Source organism: Glycine soja, chromosome 17 (assembly GCF_004193775.1).
Source record: "Glycine soja cultivar W05 chromosome 17, ASM419377v2, whole genome shotgun sequence".
NCBI lineage: Eukaryota > Viridiplantae > Streptophyta > Magnoliopsida > Fabales > Fabaceae > Glycine > Glycine soja.
Window position 1 is genome coordinate 8,286,598 of NC_041018.1, and position 22,464 is coordinate 8,309,061.

At 34.8% G+C, this 22,464-nt stretch overlaps 4 protein-coding genes across 4 annotated transcripts; 3 read left to right on the forward strand and 1 right to left on the reverse strand.

Annotated features, from left to right (window-relative positions):
* The first annotated feature begins 466 nt into the window (after positions 1 to 466).
* LOC114392203 lies at positions 467 to 1,636 on the forward strand. Its single transcript, XM_028353255.1, has 2 exons — positions 467 to 626; positions 709 to 1,636. Exons 1-2 carry the CDS (start codon positions 492 to 494, stop codon positions 868 to 870), a joined length of 297 nt encoding a protein of 98 aa, XP_028209056.1. The 5' UTR covers positions 467 to 491; the 3' UTR covers positions 871 to 1,636.
* A 986-nt stretch (positions 1,637 to 2,622) lies between these two features.
* LOC114392478 lies at positions 2,623 to 5,472 on the forward strand. Its single transcript, XM_028353626.1, has 5 exons — positions 2,623 to 3,344; positions 3,696 to 4,448; positions 4,546 to 4,625; positions 4,859 to 4,930; positions 5,046 to 5,472. Exons 1-5 carry the CDS (start codon positions 3,018 to 3,020, stop codon positions 5,284 to 5,286), a joined length of 1,473 nt encoding a protein of 490 aa, XP_028209427.1. The 5' UTR covers positions 2,623 to 3,017; the 3' UTR covers positions 5,287 to 5,472.
* Positions 5,473 to 6,803: 1,331 nt separating this feature from the next.
* LOC114393425 lies at positions 6,804 to 10,888 on the reverse strand. The gene is made up of 6 exons (XM_028354779.1): positions 10,574 to 10,888; positions 8,607 to 9,602; positions 8,317 to 8,487; positions 7,713 to 7,855; positions 7,413 to 7,523; positions 6,804 to 7,323 (listed from the first exon to the last, which is right to left on the reverse strand). Exons 1-6 carry the CDS (start codon positions 10,697 to 10,699, stop codon positions 7,245 to 7,247), a joined length of 1,626 nt encoding a protein of 541 aa, XP_028210580.1. The 5' UTR covers positions 10,700 to 10,888; the 3' UTR covers positions 6,804 to 7,244.
* Positions 10,889 to 16,342: 5,454 nt separating this feature from the next.
* LOC114392793 (110 kDa U5 small nuclear ribonucleoprotein component CLO-like) lies at positions 16,343 to 22,437 on the forward strand. The gene is made up of 10 exons (XM_028354019.1): positions 16,343 to 17,260; positions 18,676 to 18,744; positions 18,829 to 20,022; positions 20,153 to 20,251; positions 20,343 to 20,501; positions 20,576 to 20,661; positions 20,745 to 20,943; positions 21,160 to 21,270; positions 21,410 to 21,616; positions 21,826 to 22,437. Exons 1-10 carry the CDS (start codon positions 16,517 to 16,519, stop codon positions 21,922 to 21,924), a joined length of 2,967 nt encoding a protein of 988 aa, XP_028209820.1. The 5' UTR covers positions 16,343 to 16,516; the 3' UTR covers positions 21,925 to 22,437.
* Positions 22,438 to 22,464: the final 27 nt, after the last annotated feature.

The following is a 22,464-nucleotide window of genomic DNA, read 5'->3' on the forward strand; positions in this document are numbered from 1 at the left end:
GATATCAGGCTGAATTAATTGGCACCACTACCTACGCTTTGTTTGAACTGTTATATCGGTACTTCTGGAGTTTTGGTACCTTTTTACTATTCATACATATATTACACTTTCACAACAACAACAAAATCTACGTTATGATCGTGATACTAATGCGGAATATGTAAAGAAGATTAATTTCAGTTATATTTGGACTAACCACTTACTAACTAATAAACTGATATTAAAATTATGTGCATTATTTGTGATATACAATATACTCTGATAGTAATTGATTATTATTTAATTATTCCATTGTTTTGACAGGCTGACCTGGGAGGTAAACGTGAATAAAATAGAATAGAATTGTTGTCGAAAGGAAAGCTCGTGGATGGTGCTAGGTGGGTTCCTCGAAAGTCGAAACTTTTGGACTTGTTCGGTTGTTCCTCCTTTGATTAATATTAATATTTCATAGTTCCATCTCATATAGACATCGTTGTACCAAATCAAAGACCATGTCTGGGATGCTTCCGGGAGTTGAATGTGCTCGAAGGAGACGCTTGCATAACAGTGCTGGTGATGATTCCACCAGCAACCGCTCTTTCTGTTTGTATACTACCAGGAACCTCCAATCCTCTTCCTCTTTACTGGTACCTTTACGTTCCTCTTTCGTCCACTTTAATTTCTCTCTCTGTCTATAATGGGGATGCGTTATTGTTTTAATGAAATCAGGAAAGAAGCATGTTAAATCGGGCATACCCAGATGAAAATCTCGGAGGAGCGGCACGCGAAGCCAAACGGAGACTTGATCAGAAGTTCATGGCACATATCAAATCAGAAAGCCACAAAAGAAAAGGCCTTTTTCATGGTTTGTGGCGCCAACTCAGATCTTAGTCTTAGGGAATCTAGAAGAAGATCAAAATGATAAATCCTAGAACAGTAACTGGCCTTTTATTCTTTTTTCTTGTTCTGTAACGAAATTATTTATTTTCATTAGTCAAAAGAAACAGAGATATGTGAAAACTAAACATCCTTTGATCTTTTTGTCGATTGAGGACCAAATCAAGTTTGATCCGTCCAAATGCTTGGAAAAAAAATGAATCCTATTGTCCATTTTGCAGATCCTTTTTTTTTTTTTTAAAGTGAATCAGACTGAAATTAAAGACAAAATCTGGTGGTGATTGAGGAGTTAAGACAGTCTGATCAAAACACATTTGTGCAGCAACTGTGAATACTCCATTTGAAGGACATAATTTCTGCTATTAGAGGATCATAGCATATTGGAATAAATTTAGTACCTACACCTCTTTTAACTGAAGCATCAAAATTTGATTCGAACCAATTAGTCTCAGCGGGTTTCCATAAAACTTGTGTTTGTGCACTAATTGAACAAATTGCTGGCAGTAGCAAGCATCTGCTCCAGTGGGAATTCTTTATTGAAGAAAACCTAATTATTCTATCTCTTCCGTATCACCCATGTAAATGTGAAAATTTTCTCTGCAAACTCTGTATGTTTCATTTACATGGCTAAGACCCTGTGCCTCACTCCATCACAAGTGTGCTGCCATATGATTCTGTCCGGTATAGAATTGCCACCAATAGGAATTGTTTTGTTTCATTGTAGATTTTGTTAAGCTGAAATCTTCTTTGATTTGTACTCTATGCTATGGACTTCTTGGTTAATTTTTATTGAACCGTGCTAGATGCTACATAAGATTTTAAATATTTTTATTTTTTAAATATGAAAACAAATGTTAAATAATAATAAATTACATGTTACAAATTCTATTATAAAAATGTCTCTATAAACTTCGCATGAAATTACATAAACTGAGATCACCACGCCTATTTGAAAATTGTATAGGATCAATGGTCCATATTCCTTCCTGGACTTAGATTTTAGTTCCAAGTCAACTTTAAGCTCGTTATTATTATTATTATTTTTAATTTCTTCAAATCACTCCCAATTCAAGTTTAAAATTCACATCATTTCAACCAACAACTCAATTTCAACTATTTTAACACTTTAAAGTTTATATAACTATCACAATACAAAAGTTTCATGGATATATGATATTTCATTTTCCATCGAACTAATTTTAAACAATTATTAGTAAAACTTTTGTTTCCTTTTGATTTGTTTTTCACGGATATATGATATTTCATTTTTCATCGAACGATTTTAACACTTTAAACTTTATATAACTATCACATTATTTTTGATTTGTTTCCTTTTTTTCTCCTTGTTTTAAAAATAAAATAAAATTATAAAAATGAATCTTTTAAGAATTTTAGTAATTTTTAGTCATTGCTTTTTTAGTGGTAAATAATTTTTCTATGGTTAAGTTTATTCAATATTTTAATTTTTCCTATTAATAGAGTCTTTTAAATATAAAAAAAATAACATTTAAAACAAGTCTTTTATAATTCTTGTATTTTTCTTTTTATCAACAAGTGTTAATTGTTAATATTATTAATTTTTGTTAGCAGAAGATTTTAAATCTACTTATCTCTCATTTTTTATTATTCTTTTACCATTAAATCAACCTAACATATCTTTTTATAGTTCTTGTATGATTATTTATGGTTAGCGAATTTTCTTTCTACACATGAATCCTTGTTAGTCTTTTGTAAATTTTCCAAAAAGAAATTTATCTAAAGACATGGTTTTGTTTAAAATACTGGTTGATGTATCTCACTTAACAATATGTAAATCCTAAAGGTATCGAACAAAGTACTTCCAGTACAAAGAAAAACATCTCAGCAATTTCATCCGTTGGTGACAATAATGTAAAATGAATGAAAACGACGACGTTTGGTTTTTCTTCACCCCACACTCAACGGCTAGTTTTCCAACGTGAAGTGACTGTTTAGCCTTTAGAGCAATACCCCCAAGATTCAAAATCTGAAAACACACACATAATTCCCGACACCATCTTCAACTCTCACAAAAAAAACATCATTAGGCCTTTTGAGTTTTGTCACAAAAGCCGCATTCGTTGTCGAGAAACACCTTCTTCATCTAACTTGAACACTCGAGAATGGTGTACTCCTACTACACCCCCACGTACTACTCAACCCTCCATGACTCACTCACCTCTCTGTGCAAGACCATTCTTCCTTTCAGCTTCAAGAAACGACCGTTACCTGCGGCGGAACACAAATTGTCGAAACTGCAATCCGACAACCTTAAATGGCAGCAAGACTCTTTCCACCAGGTGCTGAACTTGATGGGTCTCCACAAAGAAGGCATCGTCGCTGAATCTGAAGTTTCGGCCTTCAGAACCCACTTGCTAGACACCCTCATTGCTTCTCCTCCAGAACAAGAACACCCCGTTATATTAAGAGATAAGCTTCTGTTTCTCCAGGTCAGTGTCAACAAGTTCTAATTTTCATGTAAAAAGTGAATCTTTGTGTGATTCTTAGCATGCTTGGATTCATGTTGGATGATTCAGGATCCACATTTAAATATCAGCTTTTTAGATAAATGTTTACATACTTGGTTTTATGCCAAGGAATTGATTCTAGATCCAGAATTTATTTTGGGCTGGAGCAATTCTAATTAGTTTTAGTGTTAGATAAGATTTTATACTGATTTTTAGTACGGCTTAAAACATTCAAACATAAATCATGTTAATTTGAATTCAAATCAATTTCATTTAAAATCAATTTTGCAACTGCCTATTCAAATTTCAAACACACGTTTTTCTTGTTACCAGGAACTTCTCTATGCCAAGTGCATTTCTGAAGAAGAGTACCATTCTTCTAAGAGGCCATTACTCCAGAGACTGGCAGCACAGGGGGCTCAGATTGAAGCTAGGGATGTGATCGTGGCAAGGCCTAAGGACTCAAAAGAGAATTCAGAGGAAGAGTGGTCAGTGATTGATTTGAAGGATGAGAAGTGCTGGGTGAACAAAGAGAATTTGGGTAGTAAGAGCAAGTCCAATCAGGGATCAGCCATGAAGCAGATTAAAGGAGCAGCCTTGGTATTTGGCTTTGGCAAAGGTGGGAAAAATGGGGAAGAAAAGAGCATGTTTGACTCACCTTCTTTGTCTGCCAACAATGAATCAAGGGAAAACCCCTTCTGGGATGCTCAGACAAAGGAAAAACAAAGTGAAGGAAAGTCAATTCTTATGGAGGAAAGTGTGCCTCCAGAACCAGTGAAGGAGAGTGGCGGTTTGGACAAGTTGAAGAGGAAACCATTTAGAACTTTGTTTCATAAGGAGCAAAGTGGTGGTCCTGAACAAGATCAAAGATCGGGGAAATCAGGTAAAAAGCAATGGGGATTTGAAGGGTTCAAGAAATGGAGGAGAAATGAATCAGAAGAAGAGACAGCTCCTTTGCCTCTTAATGAGAGTGAGGAGGCCTATTCGGGTTCCTTAGCAAAGACACTTGGGGAGGGACCAGACACTAAGTTAATAAAGAAGAAGTTGCATTCTGATGGTTCCCCATCTGATTTTTTTATTGATAAGGTTTTATATCCTCCATCCCTTTCAATCTATGAATCTCATTTCCTTATTGAAGCTAATTTTGGACACGTTAGGCTAAATTTATGTGCACCATAAATAGGTTTTGGGAGACAAGATAAAGAAGGAGTTGTCAAGAATCCAGACAGAACTGAGCAGCACAAACCCAAATCTTAAATTTTCGTAAGTATTTTCTCATCATATATATGTCATTTTTCTTGGTTATTTTGTTCTATCATATCATATATATTTCTTTTATCCGCAAATATTAATTTTGTCAACAAAAAGGATCAAAATGCAACTTTTTTCCTCTTCCCTTCTTACTTAATCATCTAAGCCCAAGCCACCTTATATCTCCCTATCATATATTGCATTTGAAAATTTGATACTAGTTGCTTGCTTTTCTGTACGAACAGGAATGATCAGATTGAAGCAATTTCTACAAGAATTCCAGTGGACAAGGCTGAGTTGAAAAATTACTTTCCCAAGTGAGTCAACATACATAAGCCTTTCATAATATGTAATTTCAACTTTGGATAACTTGTTTTAATGTAATTTCGAAATAACGCTTTTTTGGTGTATCTATTTGTATGAATAATGAAGATCATGGTGTGACCGATACGGTGATGTTGTGCTGGATGTGGTGAAGAAAGAGTTCAAGGACCATGTTGCGGAAATGGAGAACAGGCGCAACATTGCTAGAGAAAAACAAAGCAACTCTAGGCGTTGGACAACAACAACATTTGACGGTGACGAAAACATTCATCCAAATCTTTTTGGTCATCGTGATAATAATTCAGTTCGTAGCAGTAACATTAATCCATTTTCTCATGGTTACGCTTAGTTTAACTTTAAGGTGTCTGGATCAGCTTCCTCTCTAGGAAACTCATCCGTACAGTATCCGTTGTATTGCTGAGCCAGAAAACAAGACTTGTAATTACTGTCTCAATTATCGATAATCCTACTCAACCAGGATATCAATATTTCTATTGTTATTATTATTATTATAAGTTCAGTTTTTTTTCCCTTACAAAATGGTGCCCATTCAAACATACAATTATTATTTGATGTTTCCTTATACTTTGCAGTGTTTGGATCACGGATTCACGAATAATGAGGAAACAGAAATGAAATAGAGAAAAGATTTCAAGTGGACAAGGATTTTTGTTGGAAAAATTAGAAGAAAACGACTATAAGAATTTCCAGCTTAAGGGATCTGACAACGTTGTCTTCAAAGATTTATTAGTCACATAATATTAACTTTTTGAGTGTAAAATGTTTTCAAGATAAATATAACAGAGACTCTTATAAAATAAATTTTGGTAAACTGAACATAAAATGGAGAAGGAAGAACAAGAGGGGAGGAGGAAAAAGAATGAGATACAGCATAGAATTAGGGCGCTGGCATATATTATAATGACACGTTAAAGTTCACAAAAAGATAATTATTTGAACAAGTAAATGAGTGAAATAAGCATCTAAAAAAATGAGTGAAATAGAAATACTAAAAACGGTTTCAGAATTTGTGGAAAACCAAGTCAAAATCTTTGATTTAATTTTTTTTTCATTCAAAATCTTCGGTGACAAAACCAAATATGATTTTTTTATTTGAAACAATTTTTTCGTAAAAAAAATATTAAATCACGGTAAAACTCGGTCCCTTTCAAACTTCTAAAACACTCAAAGTACGTAACATACTAGTATGTTAACTTGTGTATTATATAAGATAATATTTTTATATAATTAAATTTTTGAATAAACAAATATCTTGGAATATAAAACTTATAGTTTTTATTTACAATGAAGCATTTAAACTTTAATATAAGATTTTTTTAGTTATTGACAATTTTTTAAAAAAAAAACTACTGAAATACACAAAAAATAGATTAAAAGAGATAGGAAAATTATTAAAATCAAGTATATAAATAAGGATAAAAAGAAGGTATTTTAAGATGGTTGAAAGAATTTTTAACCAATTACAAAAATAGTATGTGAAATGCATATTTACAAAGACTAAAGAAAATAATTGATTAATTAATATTCGCGCATATTCTAATTTGATTTATAACGTAAGAGTACATTAGATATTTTGCCTTAAGGGGGAACAGAACTCAAAAATAATTTATTTCCCTCAAAGAGCCCATTTTTTTTTCTAATGGTGGGATAGAATGAGGGAAAAGTTAAAAATAATAAAGGTTTCTTCTATTTCTTTACTAATATTCTAAATAAAGGAAATGGCAACTTCGCTCCATTCTTTAATTTTCAATTGTAGTCCATTCCCTCTTGCTTCCTCCCGTTCCATTAATGAAAAAAAAAGAAGAAGAAGCTGGATCGTCACAATATTAATTAGCTGCCATGGAATATTATTAGGGACCAAGCTTTAACATTCAGGACTAAAATGAATATTTATCCCATATTTGTGCTAGGAAATAGGACTACAGAAGCATCATAAATTTCGGATACAAAATCTCACTTTGTACACCGGACTCTAAATAGCTGTTATATGCATATCATTGTCGTGGGTCGAATATATTTGAGACCATCATTTTTGGCAATTCAAAGATACACTTCATATCAATTTAGTCTCTTAAAGATCTGTGATGTACGGTACGGATGTCAAATTAGTCCTTCAAAGAATTTTGGTGACATCAAAACAGTCTTTTGATCAAGTTGGTATGTGACAATAGCTTGAACCATTTTCATGACACATATTTGAAAGACCAATTTGATGTCAAGTGTATCTTCAGAGGACCCAAATGGAAGCTTAGTCTAAATTTTAATATTTACATTCTATGTACAATGTCAATGAGACTGCACTTCTGAGTTGGCAGAAGACTCTGTGAACCCTCCACAGACATTGCCGCGACACAGAGGACATACACTGTAAAAAAGAGGGAAGCTGAGTAAGTTATTTTTTATTATAAAATGAAAACAGGTAAATACGAAAAGAATGATAAAAGATGACAATACCCATGTATTTCTTTAAGCCATTTATCGACACATGACATGTGATACTCGTGGAAGCAAGGAAGAACTCTTATTTGGTCCCCTTCTTCATAATCCGCCAGACATATGTAACATCTACCAAATTCATAATTTTTAATATTGGGAGAAATAATAATTTTGAACAGACATAAAAGTAAATAAAAAAATAGAAATTCTCATGTAAGTATTCATGGCCTAACAAACTATCATAACCACACTGACACATTCAATGACATTATTTATGCCCACATATTTGCTTAAGATAATTGGGATTAGGAGACTTACTGTTCAGCATCATTGCCTCCATGAGCTACATCAACCTTTTTGTGAGATTTCAGAGGGAGTGAATCAACAACTGATTCAGGTGCAGGGAGAGATACCATGGATAGAGACAGTGATCCAGGTTGTCGATGAATTTCATCTAAAACCTGCAGTCCAAAACACTAGATGACATCTTAACACTCCAAAACATTCACAATAAGGAATAAGAAGCTATTCTTCTTTTCTTTCCCTACAAAGAAGTTGAACGACAAAGGCAGTCCAAGATTATTTAAAAAAATGGCCTAACTTAATGACAAAATTGAAAATTAGATAATCTCAATTATCAGGAGACATGACATTCTAGAGTCTAGAAAAGATGAAAAACAAATGCATCAAAGCATGTGCACTCAGAATGCTTTTATCCAATAAGCACACTACCCGGTCAACGGTATCATAATTAGATATCACCAACTGAAACTCAGCAAGAATCAGGTTTAAATTAAATGCTCAAAAAATATAAAGCAAAAAATCAAGATGGGTAGAATTTAAATAATGCAGGAAAAAATGGTGGACAGATAAATTGAATTAAAGCTAACAGCAAACAGTAAGTATGAGAGAAGGTTAAAACCTCAAACAAAGCCTCAGCCAGCATGATGATTCTTGAAATACTTGCTTGAGTGCTAGATTCCTCAGCCATTGGGGAAGACTCACATGAGCACATGCCATCTGCATGGAGTCCTAGTGGACATGAATTCCACCGACCAATCTCATCAAAGCCACCACGAAGCCTTTCCCAGATCTATAAAAAGTAATTAAACAGCATAAATAAGATGAAAGGGATCACAAACCCAGTTAACAAATCCAAGTAGGTGATTTAAGCAATTTGAGGCATTCTATGCTCCAAATTTTCAAAATCACCTCAGATCTTGAGTGTTGCATTCTTCGTTCATTCAATCTGTGAATTCTACTACCCGTATATCCGGAAGCACCTCCAACCCCATCATTTGACAAATCACCACCAAAATCAACTAGCCATCGATCTTGAGATCCAGAATCATCAGCACCCCCAGCAGAGAAGACAATGGTTGGAGAATCACCAAGCCTTCTAGAACTACGTCGTGAAAAAGCATCCCAAAATAATCTTCTACCATTCCTTCTGGCATCATTATCATTGGCATCAGCACTGCTACCAGACAAAATGTTGGAAGATATAGTGACCACATCAACTTGAAGCACACTATCATTTCCCGGCCCTCTTTCCCGATTGGACACAAGAATACCTAAACCCGAAGGTATTGTCTCACGACGAGGTTCATCTTCTGGCAATTGAGAGGTTGCTGCTAAGTTGGAAACTTGAGCAACAGGGCTGGAAGAATTCTGAATAGATATGAATGCACTAGTGTGATTCTCAACAGAAATTTCACCAGAACCAAAATTCCCATGCTCTTGAGGGGTTGAACTTCTTGGACGCATTGTCTCATGAGAAACTTGAGAGACATCACTAACCACTGGATTATTAACATCATTGACTAAATCCTTGTTAGCAGAAACATTTACAGAGACTGGATCTGAAGACTGCTGTTCTACAAATGAAGTACTAGCTGTGTTGCTACTATCACTATATGATTCATGACCAGTATGACCAGCACTTACCTGATAAGGAGGGACAAGCTCCTCATGTTCAGACAAGCAGTTCCTCTGACTATTTGTTGCAACGTTTCTAGAAGAACCTTCAACACTAGTATTCCCATGGAACTCAGTTCTCATATCAGATAGGGTTGCAGTTTCAGCAGGGCGACTGGAGCTAATTCTAGCTTCTGTATATGATAAAGACGATTCCTCAGTGTCTTTCTGAATTTCACCATCAAAATCCCTTGCTGAATCAACCCGAAGTTCAGCTGAAAGTTCTTCCATCTAAAAACACAATATAAGAACGGTCACTTCCTGTATCAATCACTCTTAGCATTTATTTAACAGTCATCCCCAAATTGTAGCGTGTGAGACCAGTTGAGTCTACAAGGCTAGTGCATAAAATTTCAAACCATACTAATAAGTTATGTTTTCCTCACGAGAGTAGTCAAAAAGTTAAGAACAAACATGATCTTTGAAATCCATCATTGTATAGATGCTGAGATGCACAAATTAATATCGACCAACATGCCTCTGAATCAATAGAAAGTAAAGGAGTGCCAGTATTTGCCAGTTGCCAGTGAATGGAGAAAGAGTTGGATTCAAAATCTTGTAACTCGTGAAATTTTAATTTTTCAAGATGTTAGTAGATATTTTCACCATTCACTGAATCAATCAAATCACCTTGGGAAAACACTAGCAATATGCTAAATCCCATATTTCTGACAAAGAATCATACCATAGGCATCGTAAGGAGATAACTTGATGGATTAAACTCATATATGTCAAACCGTATTAATCAAATGACAAATGATCAGATTCTGAAAACTCCAACAACCATGATAATGAATATACCGCCATAAACTGCGAATGAGTACATGTATGAAAGATGATCTCCCACAATCAATTCCCCAAAAAGTAAAAAATCAATTACCTTACCTAAAAGCCTATACTTTGACAAGATAACTAACCATAAGTCAAGCTCAATTGCTTGGCCCCCTATGAAAAGCTAAATTTGCACGCCAATTTTATAACTACACCCAAAAAAAGAGCTCCCTGATTTAAAAAACAATAGGTACAGATACTTAATTTCCATCCCGATGATTAAAAGGGGGCGACCAGGTGGATCAATCCCAGATGTGAAAAATCAAATTTTTGAATTGAAAAATTGTTGGTGAGCGTAAAAAACGAAATGGGTATTGAGGAAATAGGGTGTAAGAAAGGATTTTGGGGGGAAGAGTGAGAAAAAAGGGCACCTGATGAACGGAGCGAGAGGTGGAGGTGCCACATAGAAGAGACGATAATCTGAAGCGGTTGACCCTGTGACTGTGACTAGAAGACGAAGAAGGGCGAGACCCAAGTCGACTAGAGGAAGAACCCATGACTTGGAGTGGAAAGAGATGAAAAGAGAAGAGAAGATGAGAGGCACAGAGAGCTCAGCTTGCTAGCTAGATGTAAGATGTGGATGCTTATTGCTTGATGACAATGGAAAGCATACCAACTTGGAGCTTTTTCTTCATTTTCAATTATTTCCCTACTTTCGGGGCACCCAATTCAAACACTCGTCTAGTCTTTGCATATTTGCTTGTCTTTTTAATATTATCATTTTCTTTTCTCACTTCCTTTTTAATAATTTTATTTAAGAATATAATAAATAATAAATTTTTACAGATCACGTATATCTTTCGCATGTATCAAGGGCATATATTATCCTTTGAAGTAAACCGGAATTGCAAAAAAAATAATAATTATAAGGGTGATATGCCTAATACTTTAACTTGAAACTATTGATTAAGGTTATTTTTAATAAAAGTAAAAAGTTGACTGTCAAGAACTTAATTTATTAAATTATAAATATTTAATAAAATTAATTATTGAGATAGTTGAAAAGTATAAAATGATACAAAAATAAGAAATTATAATTTATTTAAAAAAGATAATAAAATAAATAAATAAATCAAGAATAAAAATGAGAAAATATTAAAAAGTTAGAAATTAACGTTTTAAAAATATTAAAAATTATTTAAAAAATTATTTATGGAACCGTCAAATAAATTTTTTAGCTAGTAAAATTAACTATAAAACTAATTCAAATACCTCCTTAAATATAACCTAATTTTAAATCAACACTGCACAAATTAATCCACTTGTCTCGTTAAGAATGTATGTTTTTCTTTATTAATTAACATTTTCATGTGGGAGGCAAAACTCTTTCTCATCATTCCGAATATTTAGTGTGATTGTGTATGGAATATTAAAACAAAAGATTATTAATTAAGCTTAAACAATCATAAGCAAACTAATTCACACGTCTAATTAAAAACAAATTTTTCTTTACTAATTGACATTTAACTTGAATAATAATAATAATAATAATAATAATAATAATAATAATAATAATAAGATTGGGTTAAAATGAGAAAACAAAAATAATAAAAGTTCAATTTAAATGCATTGACAATGTTAAAGGTTTTTATACAAATATCTAATTACATAGTAATATCATATTTTATTGATTTTTATCTAAAATTCTTTATATTAAAAAAATGCTAGTAACCTTTTTTTCTTACCGAAAAATGCTAGCAACATATTAATATAAAATAATTTCAACTAGCTGTCCGTTTAGACTTTAGAGCCTCCCAAAAGTGAAAAGAAAATTGCATTTAATGAGTTATATAATAATAAAGTAACGGATTAGGTGTTTTTAAGTTTGAACTGGCTTGAAACTAAAAGGAAAATAGAAATGGCCAAAAGATATTAGCAGAAGACAGTTTGGAGAATCATAAAGCCAAATCCATAACAGCTCATACCAAGTAAAATTCTCCTCCGTTTTTTGTTTTCTTTTGTGTAATAAGGTTGTATATGTGGTGGGCAATAATAATGAGAGATCGATGATAATAGAGCATAATAATTGCCACAGCGATCAAAACACAGATTGTTAACTTCAATCAGATTTAAGTCATTTTAGAGACAAAAAAAACGCCTTATCACTTACACTTGGCGTAAAACAGACATTGTTGTATACGGTTCACCATTGACTTTGTCTATAAAAATACTTGTCCGTTTCTTCTTTTCTTTTTCTTTTTCTTTTTCTTTTTACCATAAACAAAGCTTTTGTTCGTTACTTTATTTAAATTTAAATTGGGTGCAACGTCACATTTTCTTTTATTCAAGAAACGTGTAACCTAAATCATCTCTGTTTGTTTTTTTTCAAATATTTTTACTTCTCCAATGTTCTTTCTTGACATGAAATGTTTCACGGCTCAATTTGTACGTGGAAGGTCAAGGCTGGAAGGATGGTCTACGAGGTAGAATGTTTCAATGGTGACATTTTTTTTTTGTCTTTAAAAAGTTAAGTATGTGTATATAAAAATGTGACTTACAAATAAAAAAGTTGCGTTTGTTTTTCTAATTCTTTTACTTATAAAATGCATGCATCTAATATTGTTTAAATGAAATTGATCCTTAGGTCACTACTTCTGTCTCAACGGTTTATCTATAAGATACATTCTTCGAAAATAATTCTCAATGGAATAAAAGAAGGGGAGGGGTATATTCAAATGCATCCCATAATAAAAAAAAATATTCAAATGCATCATGGGCTTAAAAATCGGAACAGACCTACGCATTCCAGGCGTTTAAGGTGTATAGCCCATTGGGTCTTTGATAGGCTTGTCATTGAGCTTTATCGTGAGAAATCAAAACATATAAAAAATTATACCTAAGTTTTGCGTTTAAAATTCAACACTTATATTTCACTGTACATTTATTATTATTATTATTATTATTAATCACTTTGACCGAGCAAAGAAATTAAATATCAACACCTAATTTATGAATCAATCTCTTTTTTTTTTCTTACGCATTATAATCGCATGAATGAATCAATCTTACTATTACTGTAGATCATCCTTCTGGTTTAGTTTGGTGCCTTTTTATTTCAGAATATTAGTGCTCCAGATTGACCCAACACTTAAACAAGTTGAAAAATTTAAGCCCGTGTCGACCAAATAAATAGGCCCAATAAGGGGCACGATTCATGCACCTGCAAATCTGCAATGCATGGTAGTAGAATCCCAAAAATATCATATTACATTTTTTTTAAGAAAAAGCAACCCAACACTCTTCAATTTCCTTTTATTCGCTTCTAGACTTTTACGGATTTAAGTAAGGGTCTGAATTCTTACAGAACTCGCTTTTCTTTTTTCTTTTTTTTAAAAAAAGATTCCAAAAGCATTACAAAAGGACCACGATACTAATAATTTCTAAATGACTAGTTGATTACATATTTGTCGTGCCCCCCACTATTATAGCATTCATGTTCCATATACTTTTCTTTCATATCACCAAACATGATCCCGAAAATACTTGTTAGTAGCAAAAAACAATAATTTAATAATAATGTATACTGTAATGTATTAAAACAAAACTTAAACCTGTAAGTGCATATTGTGCAGTTCTCAACATCGACTTAAATTCTACGTGTGTTTTTTTTTTTTTTTTTGTTCTTTACGTGTAAAGGAGGGCTTAAAGCCCAAGCAAAAATCGACACGTGTTTTGAATGTTAGGTATCCAACTTCTAGAAAGAAAACCCGGGCATTATTGACTAGTAGATTGCTAAAGATAAGGAAGGAAGGATTGTTTACTTTTCTGGTACATTATTATCGAAATTAGTGGTTTAAGTTCATTCACCGCAAAAAGAAAATATTTCTTGCTAACAATATTTTTATAAGGTTTACTGGTTAGCAACCCAGTGTGTGATTCCTCAGTTCAACAACTCTCAGCAACATGCACAATCCTCCCCCGCCAGGCGGTCCAGGCCCTCACCACCACCCCGGCCCACCGGCTCCGCCACCACATGCTCATCCATCTCCTCCGCCTCCTGGGCCTCCACACCACCACCACGGCCCACCCGGCCCACCGCATGCTTATCCAACTCCTCCGCCTCCTGGGCCTCCACACCACCATCCCGGCCCACCCGAACCAGGCTTTCATCAACACCATGGCCCACCCGGGCCACCGTATGCTCATCCAACTCCTCCGCCTCCTGGGCCACCGGGACCTCCCCCTCCAGGGCCTCCACACCACCAACACCACCGTTGCTGATGTAATGCATATGGAGCTTATGAATAACGATCCTACATATATATGATGTAATGTTGAATGCTTTTTAATTTCTGAACACTTTATATAGCAAGGGCAAAATTTGGTTGTGTCACTAAATAAAAGCTTTGTAGTTCGTAGTTCCACTACTATAGTACTACCTATATTTACCGTGTATCACCGTCTGGTGCCCCTTGTGCTTTTTCTGGTGTGTATCTTATTAGAATAAGAAATAAAGGGAGGTCATTTCTATGTATGTTGCACTGATTAAATCTATTATAAAGACATTTTAATGGTCAAAAATTATTTTTTTAACTTAAAGATACAAAATTGAAACGAAACAAAACAAAACAAAAGTAAGACTAAAAAAATATTTCTCAAATTTTAAAAATTAAAAAATGTAAATTTTATTTGGAGTGATCTGAGTAACTCTATAATGAAAGAGGTGTATTCAATTGAAATTTTAAAAGATTTTTTTATATAAAAAAAACTATGTGATATTAAATCAAAATTATTAAATAAGATAAACAAGTTTTATGACATTCGATCTAGATTTTTTTTATTATTATAACAACATAATCCAGTGAAATTGAGATTTTTCATAATTTTAAAAAAACATAAATATTTTTTTTCTGGATGGAGGAAGGCAAAGCCTAAAAAACTACAAACACAAATGACGAGACATCAACAAACACATAATGTCTTTATGAAAAATATTAACAACATACTTTTTAATATATTTTTTTATTGTTTAAAATGTATTTAAAATTATAAAATCATACAAAAAAAAGATAAATTCAAAAAAATATGTTAAAAGAGTGTGATCCTAAGATTAAGATTATGTTGTTATTTAGCAACAGTCAATAAACTATACATGTAAAAATTAAGATTAGTTGTAGATTAACTTTTTGATAAAAATTTGTTTGACATTTTAACTATACATATAAATACAACACCTCTGTCAAAGAATCTCTCCAAATTGTTAAGGGTATCCAACATTTTTGTTTGTATATCCAATAGTTTTCTAAATCACAAGAAATGTCCTTATGGGTATTTTTGGTTATAAATAGCAAACTAGTTTTTTTATTTTATTTTTGTAGTGTTTTTTTTTAAATCACATTTTCTTAGTATAACTTACTTTCATTAGCGTCTTTTTGTGAATGTTTGTTGTCGTCGGTGGTGTACGTGTATTGATTATGAATATACGGTGAAGTTAGTGATTTTTCGTCACCGAAAAAAAAGAGGTGAATATTAAAAAAATTCAAAACATACGGATTAATCCGTATGATAATATGAATTGACAATATGTATGGTTCATATGTATGTTTTGAATTTTTTTGAAATTATAATTTTTTTAAAAAAAATTTATACATTTAATTTTGTTTACAAAATTTGATAATTAAAAATTTTTGATATTTAATTTAATATTGTATTTAGATATTTATTGCAGTAATTAATAGTTAAACAAATTTGATATTTAATTGAATGATCTATTTAAATATTTATTACATTAATTGAAAATTAAATAAATATGATATTTAATTGAATGATGTATTTAAATGTTTATTACAACAATTAATAATTAAATAAATTTAATATTTTTTTACATATGTAAATTTTTATTAAACCGAAGATTTTTATTTATAATTTATATATATATAAAAAATAATTATTAAATAAAAATTAATTATCATAAAATTAATTATATAAATTTACATGTATATTAAATATATATTAAAAAATTTAATATTATATATAACAACTTTAATTATTTTATAATATAATTAATCCATTAACTTAATCAATTTTATAATATAATTAATCCATTAACTTAATTAATTAAAGGTTTGTACTGATAACCTCGGTGTGTAACAGCAGTTCCCTCTTCTTATTTCAGATTTTCATTTCTTAACTCGACTGTTTGTTTGGACCGGGCCAGGCCCAGTCCAATGCAAATCCCATCTCCCCTTGTCGTCCATCGTTATTCGTTACCCTAAAACCCGAAAAACCCCATCTCCGTCTGTTCGAAACGACGGTGGCACCAATTCCCTCCCACTCCCTCTCTCTCTTCTCCTCTCCACACTCCACATTCCGCCATGGACGACAGCTTGTACGACGAGTTCGGCAACTACATCGGCCCCGAGATCGAGTCCGACCAGGACTCCGACCGCGACTCCGACGCCGATGCCGACGACAACCCCGACGACCAATCCGACGGCGGAGGCACCGCCCACTCCGACGGCGAGGGCCCGAGCAACGGGTGGATGACGACAATCTCCGACGAGCTGGAGAACCAGGTTGTGTTAGCAGAGGACAAAAAGTACTACCCCACCGCAGAAGAGGTGTACGGCGAGGACGTGGAAACCTTAGTCATGGACGAAGACGAACAGCCCCTGGAGCAACCTATCATAAAGCCCGTGAGAAACATAAAATTCGAAGTGGGCGTGAAGGACTCCTCCACCTACGTGTCCTCTCAGTTCCTCCTGGGTCTCATGTCAAACCCTACTTTGGTTCGCAATGTGGCGCTGGTGGGGAACTTGCAGCACGGAAAGACGGTGTTCATGGACATGCTCGTGGAGCAGACGCACCACATGTCCACGTTTGATTCACAGAGTGAGAAGCACATGCGGTATACTGATACCAGAATTGATGAACAGGAGAGGAGGATTTCGATCAAGGCCATTCCCATGTCGCTCGTGCTCGAGGATAGCAATTCCAAGTCCTATTTGTGTAACATCATGGACACGCCTGGACATGTTAATTTCTCCGACGAGATGACCGCGGCGTTGCGGCTTGCTGATGGCGCTGTCTTGATTGTAGATGCTGCTGAAGGAGTCATGGTATTGCTCATGATCATCCCTTTTCATCTTTAGACTTTTTGGCATTGCATTGTAGTAATAATAGTGTTGTGGTTGCTCTAAAGTGAAAGGCTTATTATGTGTTAGCGCCCGCCCTGCTAGAGAGCCTTTGATTGGGGAGAAATTTTTTCATGCGCAGGAATCATGTTTCCCGAAGAAAATTTGCTTGGTTGACCATTGAGAATCTTTAGATAAGTTTCTTAGGAATCAAAGAATTATGTGATATTTTTTTTATTGGTAACTTTAATTATTTACTACATTAAATAATTTAATAAGATTAACATCATGTTTTTACTATAGTAAAACAAAAATTAAACTTAGGAAAATAGGATTCCCAACCCCCTCCACGGGAATGCTTTTGTGGGAATGCAAGTTAAAAATGATTCCTAGGAATCATAGTTCCCCGGGAACATGTTTCTTAAATATGCATGTGGGAATAGGCGAGAATCAAGATGGGCTATAGGCTCACTTGTTCTGGCAGACTTCTATGGAGGGGGTGTTAGGAAGTCTGATATCGTTTGTCTCAATTCTTGGGATGCAACTTATATATCAGTTGGACAACTTCACTTAATTCCAATTGATTTTAAGCTGAAATCTAACATAGTATCAGAGTCTATAGTCTATCTTGATTCTTGCCTATTCTAGTAGGCTTGCTTGTTCTGACAGACATCTGGGGAGGGAGGGTACTAGGAAGGCCCACATCGCTTGTCTTAGTTTTCGGGATGCAACTTATATATTTGTTGGACAACTTTAGTTAGTGTCAATTGGTTTTAAGCTGAAATCTAACATGGTATCAGAGCCTATAGTCCATCTTGGTTCTTGTCTATTCTAGTAGGCTTGCTTGTTCTGGCAGATATCTGCATAGAGAGGGTGTTAGGAAGTCCCACATCGCCTGCCTTAATTCTCAGGATGCAACGTATATATCTATTGGACAACTTCACTTAGTGTCAATTGTTTTTAAGTTGAAATCTAACATGATATAAGTTTCTCAAGTTAGGATTCTTGGGAAAGTGAAAATTTGTCCCCTACCAAACGCTTCCCTAGAGTATCATATCAGCATGAATGTGGCAATGCAATAGAGTGTCAACTTAGTATTACTAGAGTATCACATCAACACGAATGTGGCAATGTACTAGTCTAATAGAGTGTCATGTTCGGATGAACTAAAATTGCACAGTTAAAATAGTAGTAGAGGAATTAGATTCACGGGAAAAAAATTGCGGAGAGGGAACTGAAATTGTGAAATGAGAATAATAGGGAAAGCAAAAATGTAGTTAAGTCAAAATGAAACTGTTATGTTGTATATGATATGACCTATCTGCTTGATTGTAATACTAGTTAGTTACTATGGTATAGCTGCAAAACCATTGAGCCTTTAGTTTCTTGTGGTTTTGTAGGTAAACACGGAGAGGGCGATACGTCACGCAATTCAGGAGCGGTTGCCGATTGTTGTTGTAATTAATAAGGTAAATGATTTCTTGCTTTTGATGTTGTTGAGGGAGAGTTTAGGTTGTGATCTTAATCTTATTGTTTTGTGTTTTGGGCTTTAGGTTGACAGGCTTATAACTGAGCTTAAGTTGCCGCCAAAGGATGCTTATCATAAACTAAGGCATACTTTGGAAGTTATTAATACTCATATATCTGCTGCCTCCTCGATTGCTGGTGGTGTTCAAGTTGTGGATCCAGTTGCTGGAAATGTTTGTTTTGCTAGTGCTACTGCTGGATGGTCCTTTACATTGCAGTCGTTTGCTAAGTTGTATGGGAAGCTGCATGGAATTCCTTTGGAGGCTAATAAATTTGCTTCTCGGCTTTGGGGAGATTATTATTTTCATCCGGATACCAGAACCTTCAAAAAGAAACCCCCTGCCAGTGGAGGGGAACGATCTTTTGTGGAGTTTGTGCTGGAGCCACTTTACAAGATATATAGCCAGGTGATCGGGGAACATAAAAAGAGTGTAGAGACAACACTTGCTGAACTTGGAGTCACTCTAAGTAATGCAGCCTACAGATTAAATGTTAGGCCTTTGCTAAGGTTGGCTTGTAGCTCAGTTTTTGGTCCAGCTTCGGGTTTCACCGATATGCTTGTTCAGCATATACCTTCTCCGAGGGATGCTGCAATTAAGAAAGTTGATCATATATATACTGGTCCTAAAGACTCTTCTATTTACAAAGCCATGGCACAGTGTGATTCTTATGGCCCCCTAATGGTTAATGTGACCAAATTGTATCCCAAATCCGATTGCAGTGTGTTTGATGCCTTTGGTAGAGTTTATAGTGGTAAGATACAGACAGGACAGGCTGTACGTGTTCTAGGAGAAGGATACTCGCCGGATGATGAGGAGGACATGACTGTAAAAGAAGTAACTAAGTTGTGGGTGTATCAAGCTCGTGATAGGATGCCAGTAGCTGAGGCTCCTCCCGGTTCTTGGGTTCTAATTGAAGGTGTGGATGCTTCAATCATGAAAACTTCTACTCTTTGTAATGTGGATTATGATGAAGATGTATATATATTCCGCCCTCTTCAGTTCAATACACTGTCAGTGGTAAAAACAGCTACTGAGCCATTAAATCCAAGTGAGTTGCCAAAAATGGTGGAGGGCCTGAGGAAAATAAGCAAGAGTTATCCTCTTGCAGTTACTAAAGTCGAGGAATCTGGGGAGCACACTATTTTAGGGACTGGTGAGCTGTACTTGGATTCAATTATGAAGGACCTGAGAGAGCTCTATTCCGAAGTAGAAGTCAAGGTTATCTATCGTTTTTCCTATTCAGTTATTCTATTTCTGTCGTTAACTTTGGTTCTCTTTTTTATTAGACATTGACTTAAAGGCAAAGCTATTCCTTTGTTGAAGACTATCCTTTCATTTGCATTTGTAGGTAGCAGATCCTGTTGTATCATTTTGTGAAACTGTTGTTGAATCTTCCTCAATGAAATGTTTTGCCGAAACACCAAACAAGAAGAATAAAATAACTATGGTAGGTATATGGCTTAGTTCAAGAGTATCTTTTGTTATCCAAGACTGATTTATTGTTCATGTCACTCATAGTAACCTTGATTGTTCTTTAGATTGCCGAGCCGCTAGAAAGAGGTCTTGCAGAGGACATAGAGAATGGTGTTGTTAGCACTGACTGGAGTAAAAAGAAACTAGGTGAATTTTTCCAGACTAAATATGACTGGGATCTTCTTGCTGCACGGTCAATCTGGGCATTTGGCCCTGATAAGCAGGTAAATTCTCTCTTATGGGTCTATTTGTTTGTCTGTCTCCCTGGCTCTCTGTAACATATGCAAGTATAATGCAGGGTCCCAATATTCTGTTAGATGACACCCTTCCAACTGAAGTTAACAAGGATCTGATGAATGCCGTGAAGGATTCCATTGTTCAGGGGTAACTATACAGTACATTGAACTATTTACATATCCATGGATTAATTGACTGTACATTGATTATGAGGTTGTGTCATTCGACAGATTTCAGTGGGGTGCACGAGAAGGGCCTCTCTGTGATGAGCCCATCAGAAATGTTAAATTCAAGATTGTTGATGCAAAGATTGCTAATGAGTCACTCCATCGGGGGTCTGGCCAGATCATTCCAACAGCACGACGAGTGGCCTATTCAGCTTTCCTCATGGCTACTCCTCGGCTCATGGAACCAGTATATTATGTGGAGGTATATGCATTACCAACTATAATGATGGCTGTAAGCTGTTTATAATTTGTGGCTTTTGACATTTTGACCAATTGATGATCATGTAAGGACTTGCATACAAACTATTAACTAATAAGTAATAAAGGCCTAATCTAATAAAAAAATATAATTTTAGACCAAGTCTTGAGTATAATAGTGTTACTATTTTGATGGTTATTCTTTGGGCCTTTGCATCAGATTCAAACACCAATAGATTGTGTGTCTGCAATTTACACTGTATTATCTCGAAGGCGTGGGCATGTTACTGCTGATGTTCCTCAGCCCGGCACCCCAGCTTATATTGTTAAGGTTGGTGGCTGGTTTTTACCTATAAATTGTTTTGATGGATGTTGCCTCTTTAGACTGCTATGGTCTTGAAGATATTTTGAGTGTAAGCTTGAGTGTGTGCGTCAGAAATTTGGTTTGCTGACATTTTCCCCTATCTCAGGCATTTTTGCCCGTGATAGAATCTTTTGGATTTGAAACAGACTTGAGATATCATACGCAAGGTCAAGCATTTTGCATGTCAGTTTTTGATCATTGGGCTATTGTTCCCGGAGATCCTCTGGATAAAAGCATTGTTTTGCGCCCACTTGAACCAGCACCTATACAGCATCTTGCCCGTGAGTTTATGGTGAAGACAAGACGTAGAAAGGTATATATCCTTTTCCTCCTTGTCTCTCGGCACTTATTTTAATCCATTTTTAGTTTAAATTTTTTCCTCAGGTTTTCTATCAATAGAATTCTATATTTATTTTGAAGCCTCTGTAGTTGACGACTTGCTTCATCCTTTAACCTTTTGTGAAATAACTGGCTAATGCAAAAATCATTTAATAAACGTTGCTCTGGCAATAAATCTCGCAGGGAATGAGTGAGGATGTGAGCATAAATAAGTTCTTCGATGAGGCTATGATGGTTGAACTGGCACAGCAGGCAGCAGACCTTCATCAACAAATGATGTGATTCAGTATAAAAAGATTATGTCCGATTTGATATTCATTTCACGTTTTTCTTCAGAAGTTTGGGCCTTTAAGCTGTTCCCATTATATGTTATGCAAGCAAAATTACAAGTGCTTTGGATTGCGAGTTGGCAGGATTTGGCTCCACTTTTTCACATACTGGTGCAAGCTCCAATGCCATTGAAACAGTAGTCTACCACCTTCTCTTCCATGTGAAAAAAGCTACTTATACTTATTCCGGACGGGGCGGCTTTTGTACTATAATTCTGCACTGATGATATCACTGATCTTGTAGTAGCACTTACATGTTTTCTTTAATTTTTTCCCCATAAATCGCGAAATTGTATTATTGTAGTTTTAACGCCTTCATACTATATAGGTTAAACAAAATTCTATCTGCAACGAAGTTACTGCAATAGTTATGGACGTTAGTCAAACCACAAAAACCAAAAAACATTTGATAGTATCTTCTGGGCCCCCGATTTAGTAGATATCGTAATTTGATTATCTTTTAACTTTTAAGTGTCTTTTTTTGTTGGAGATT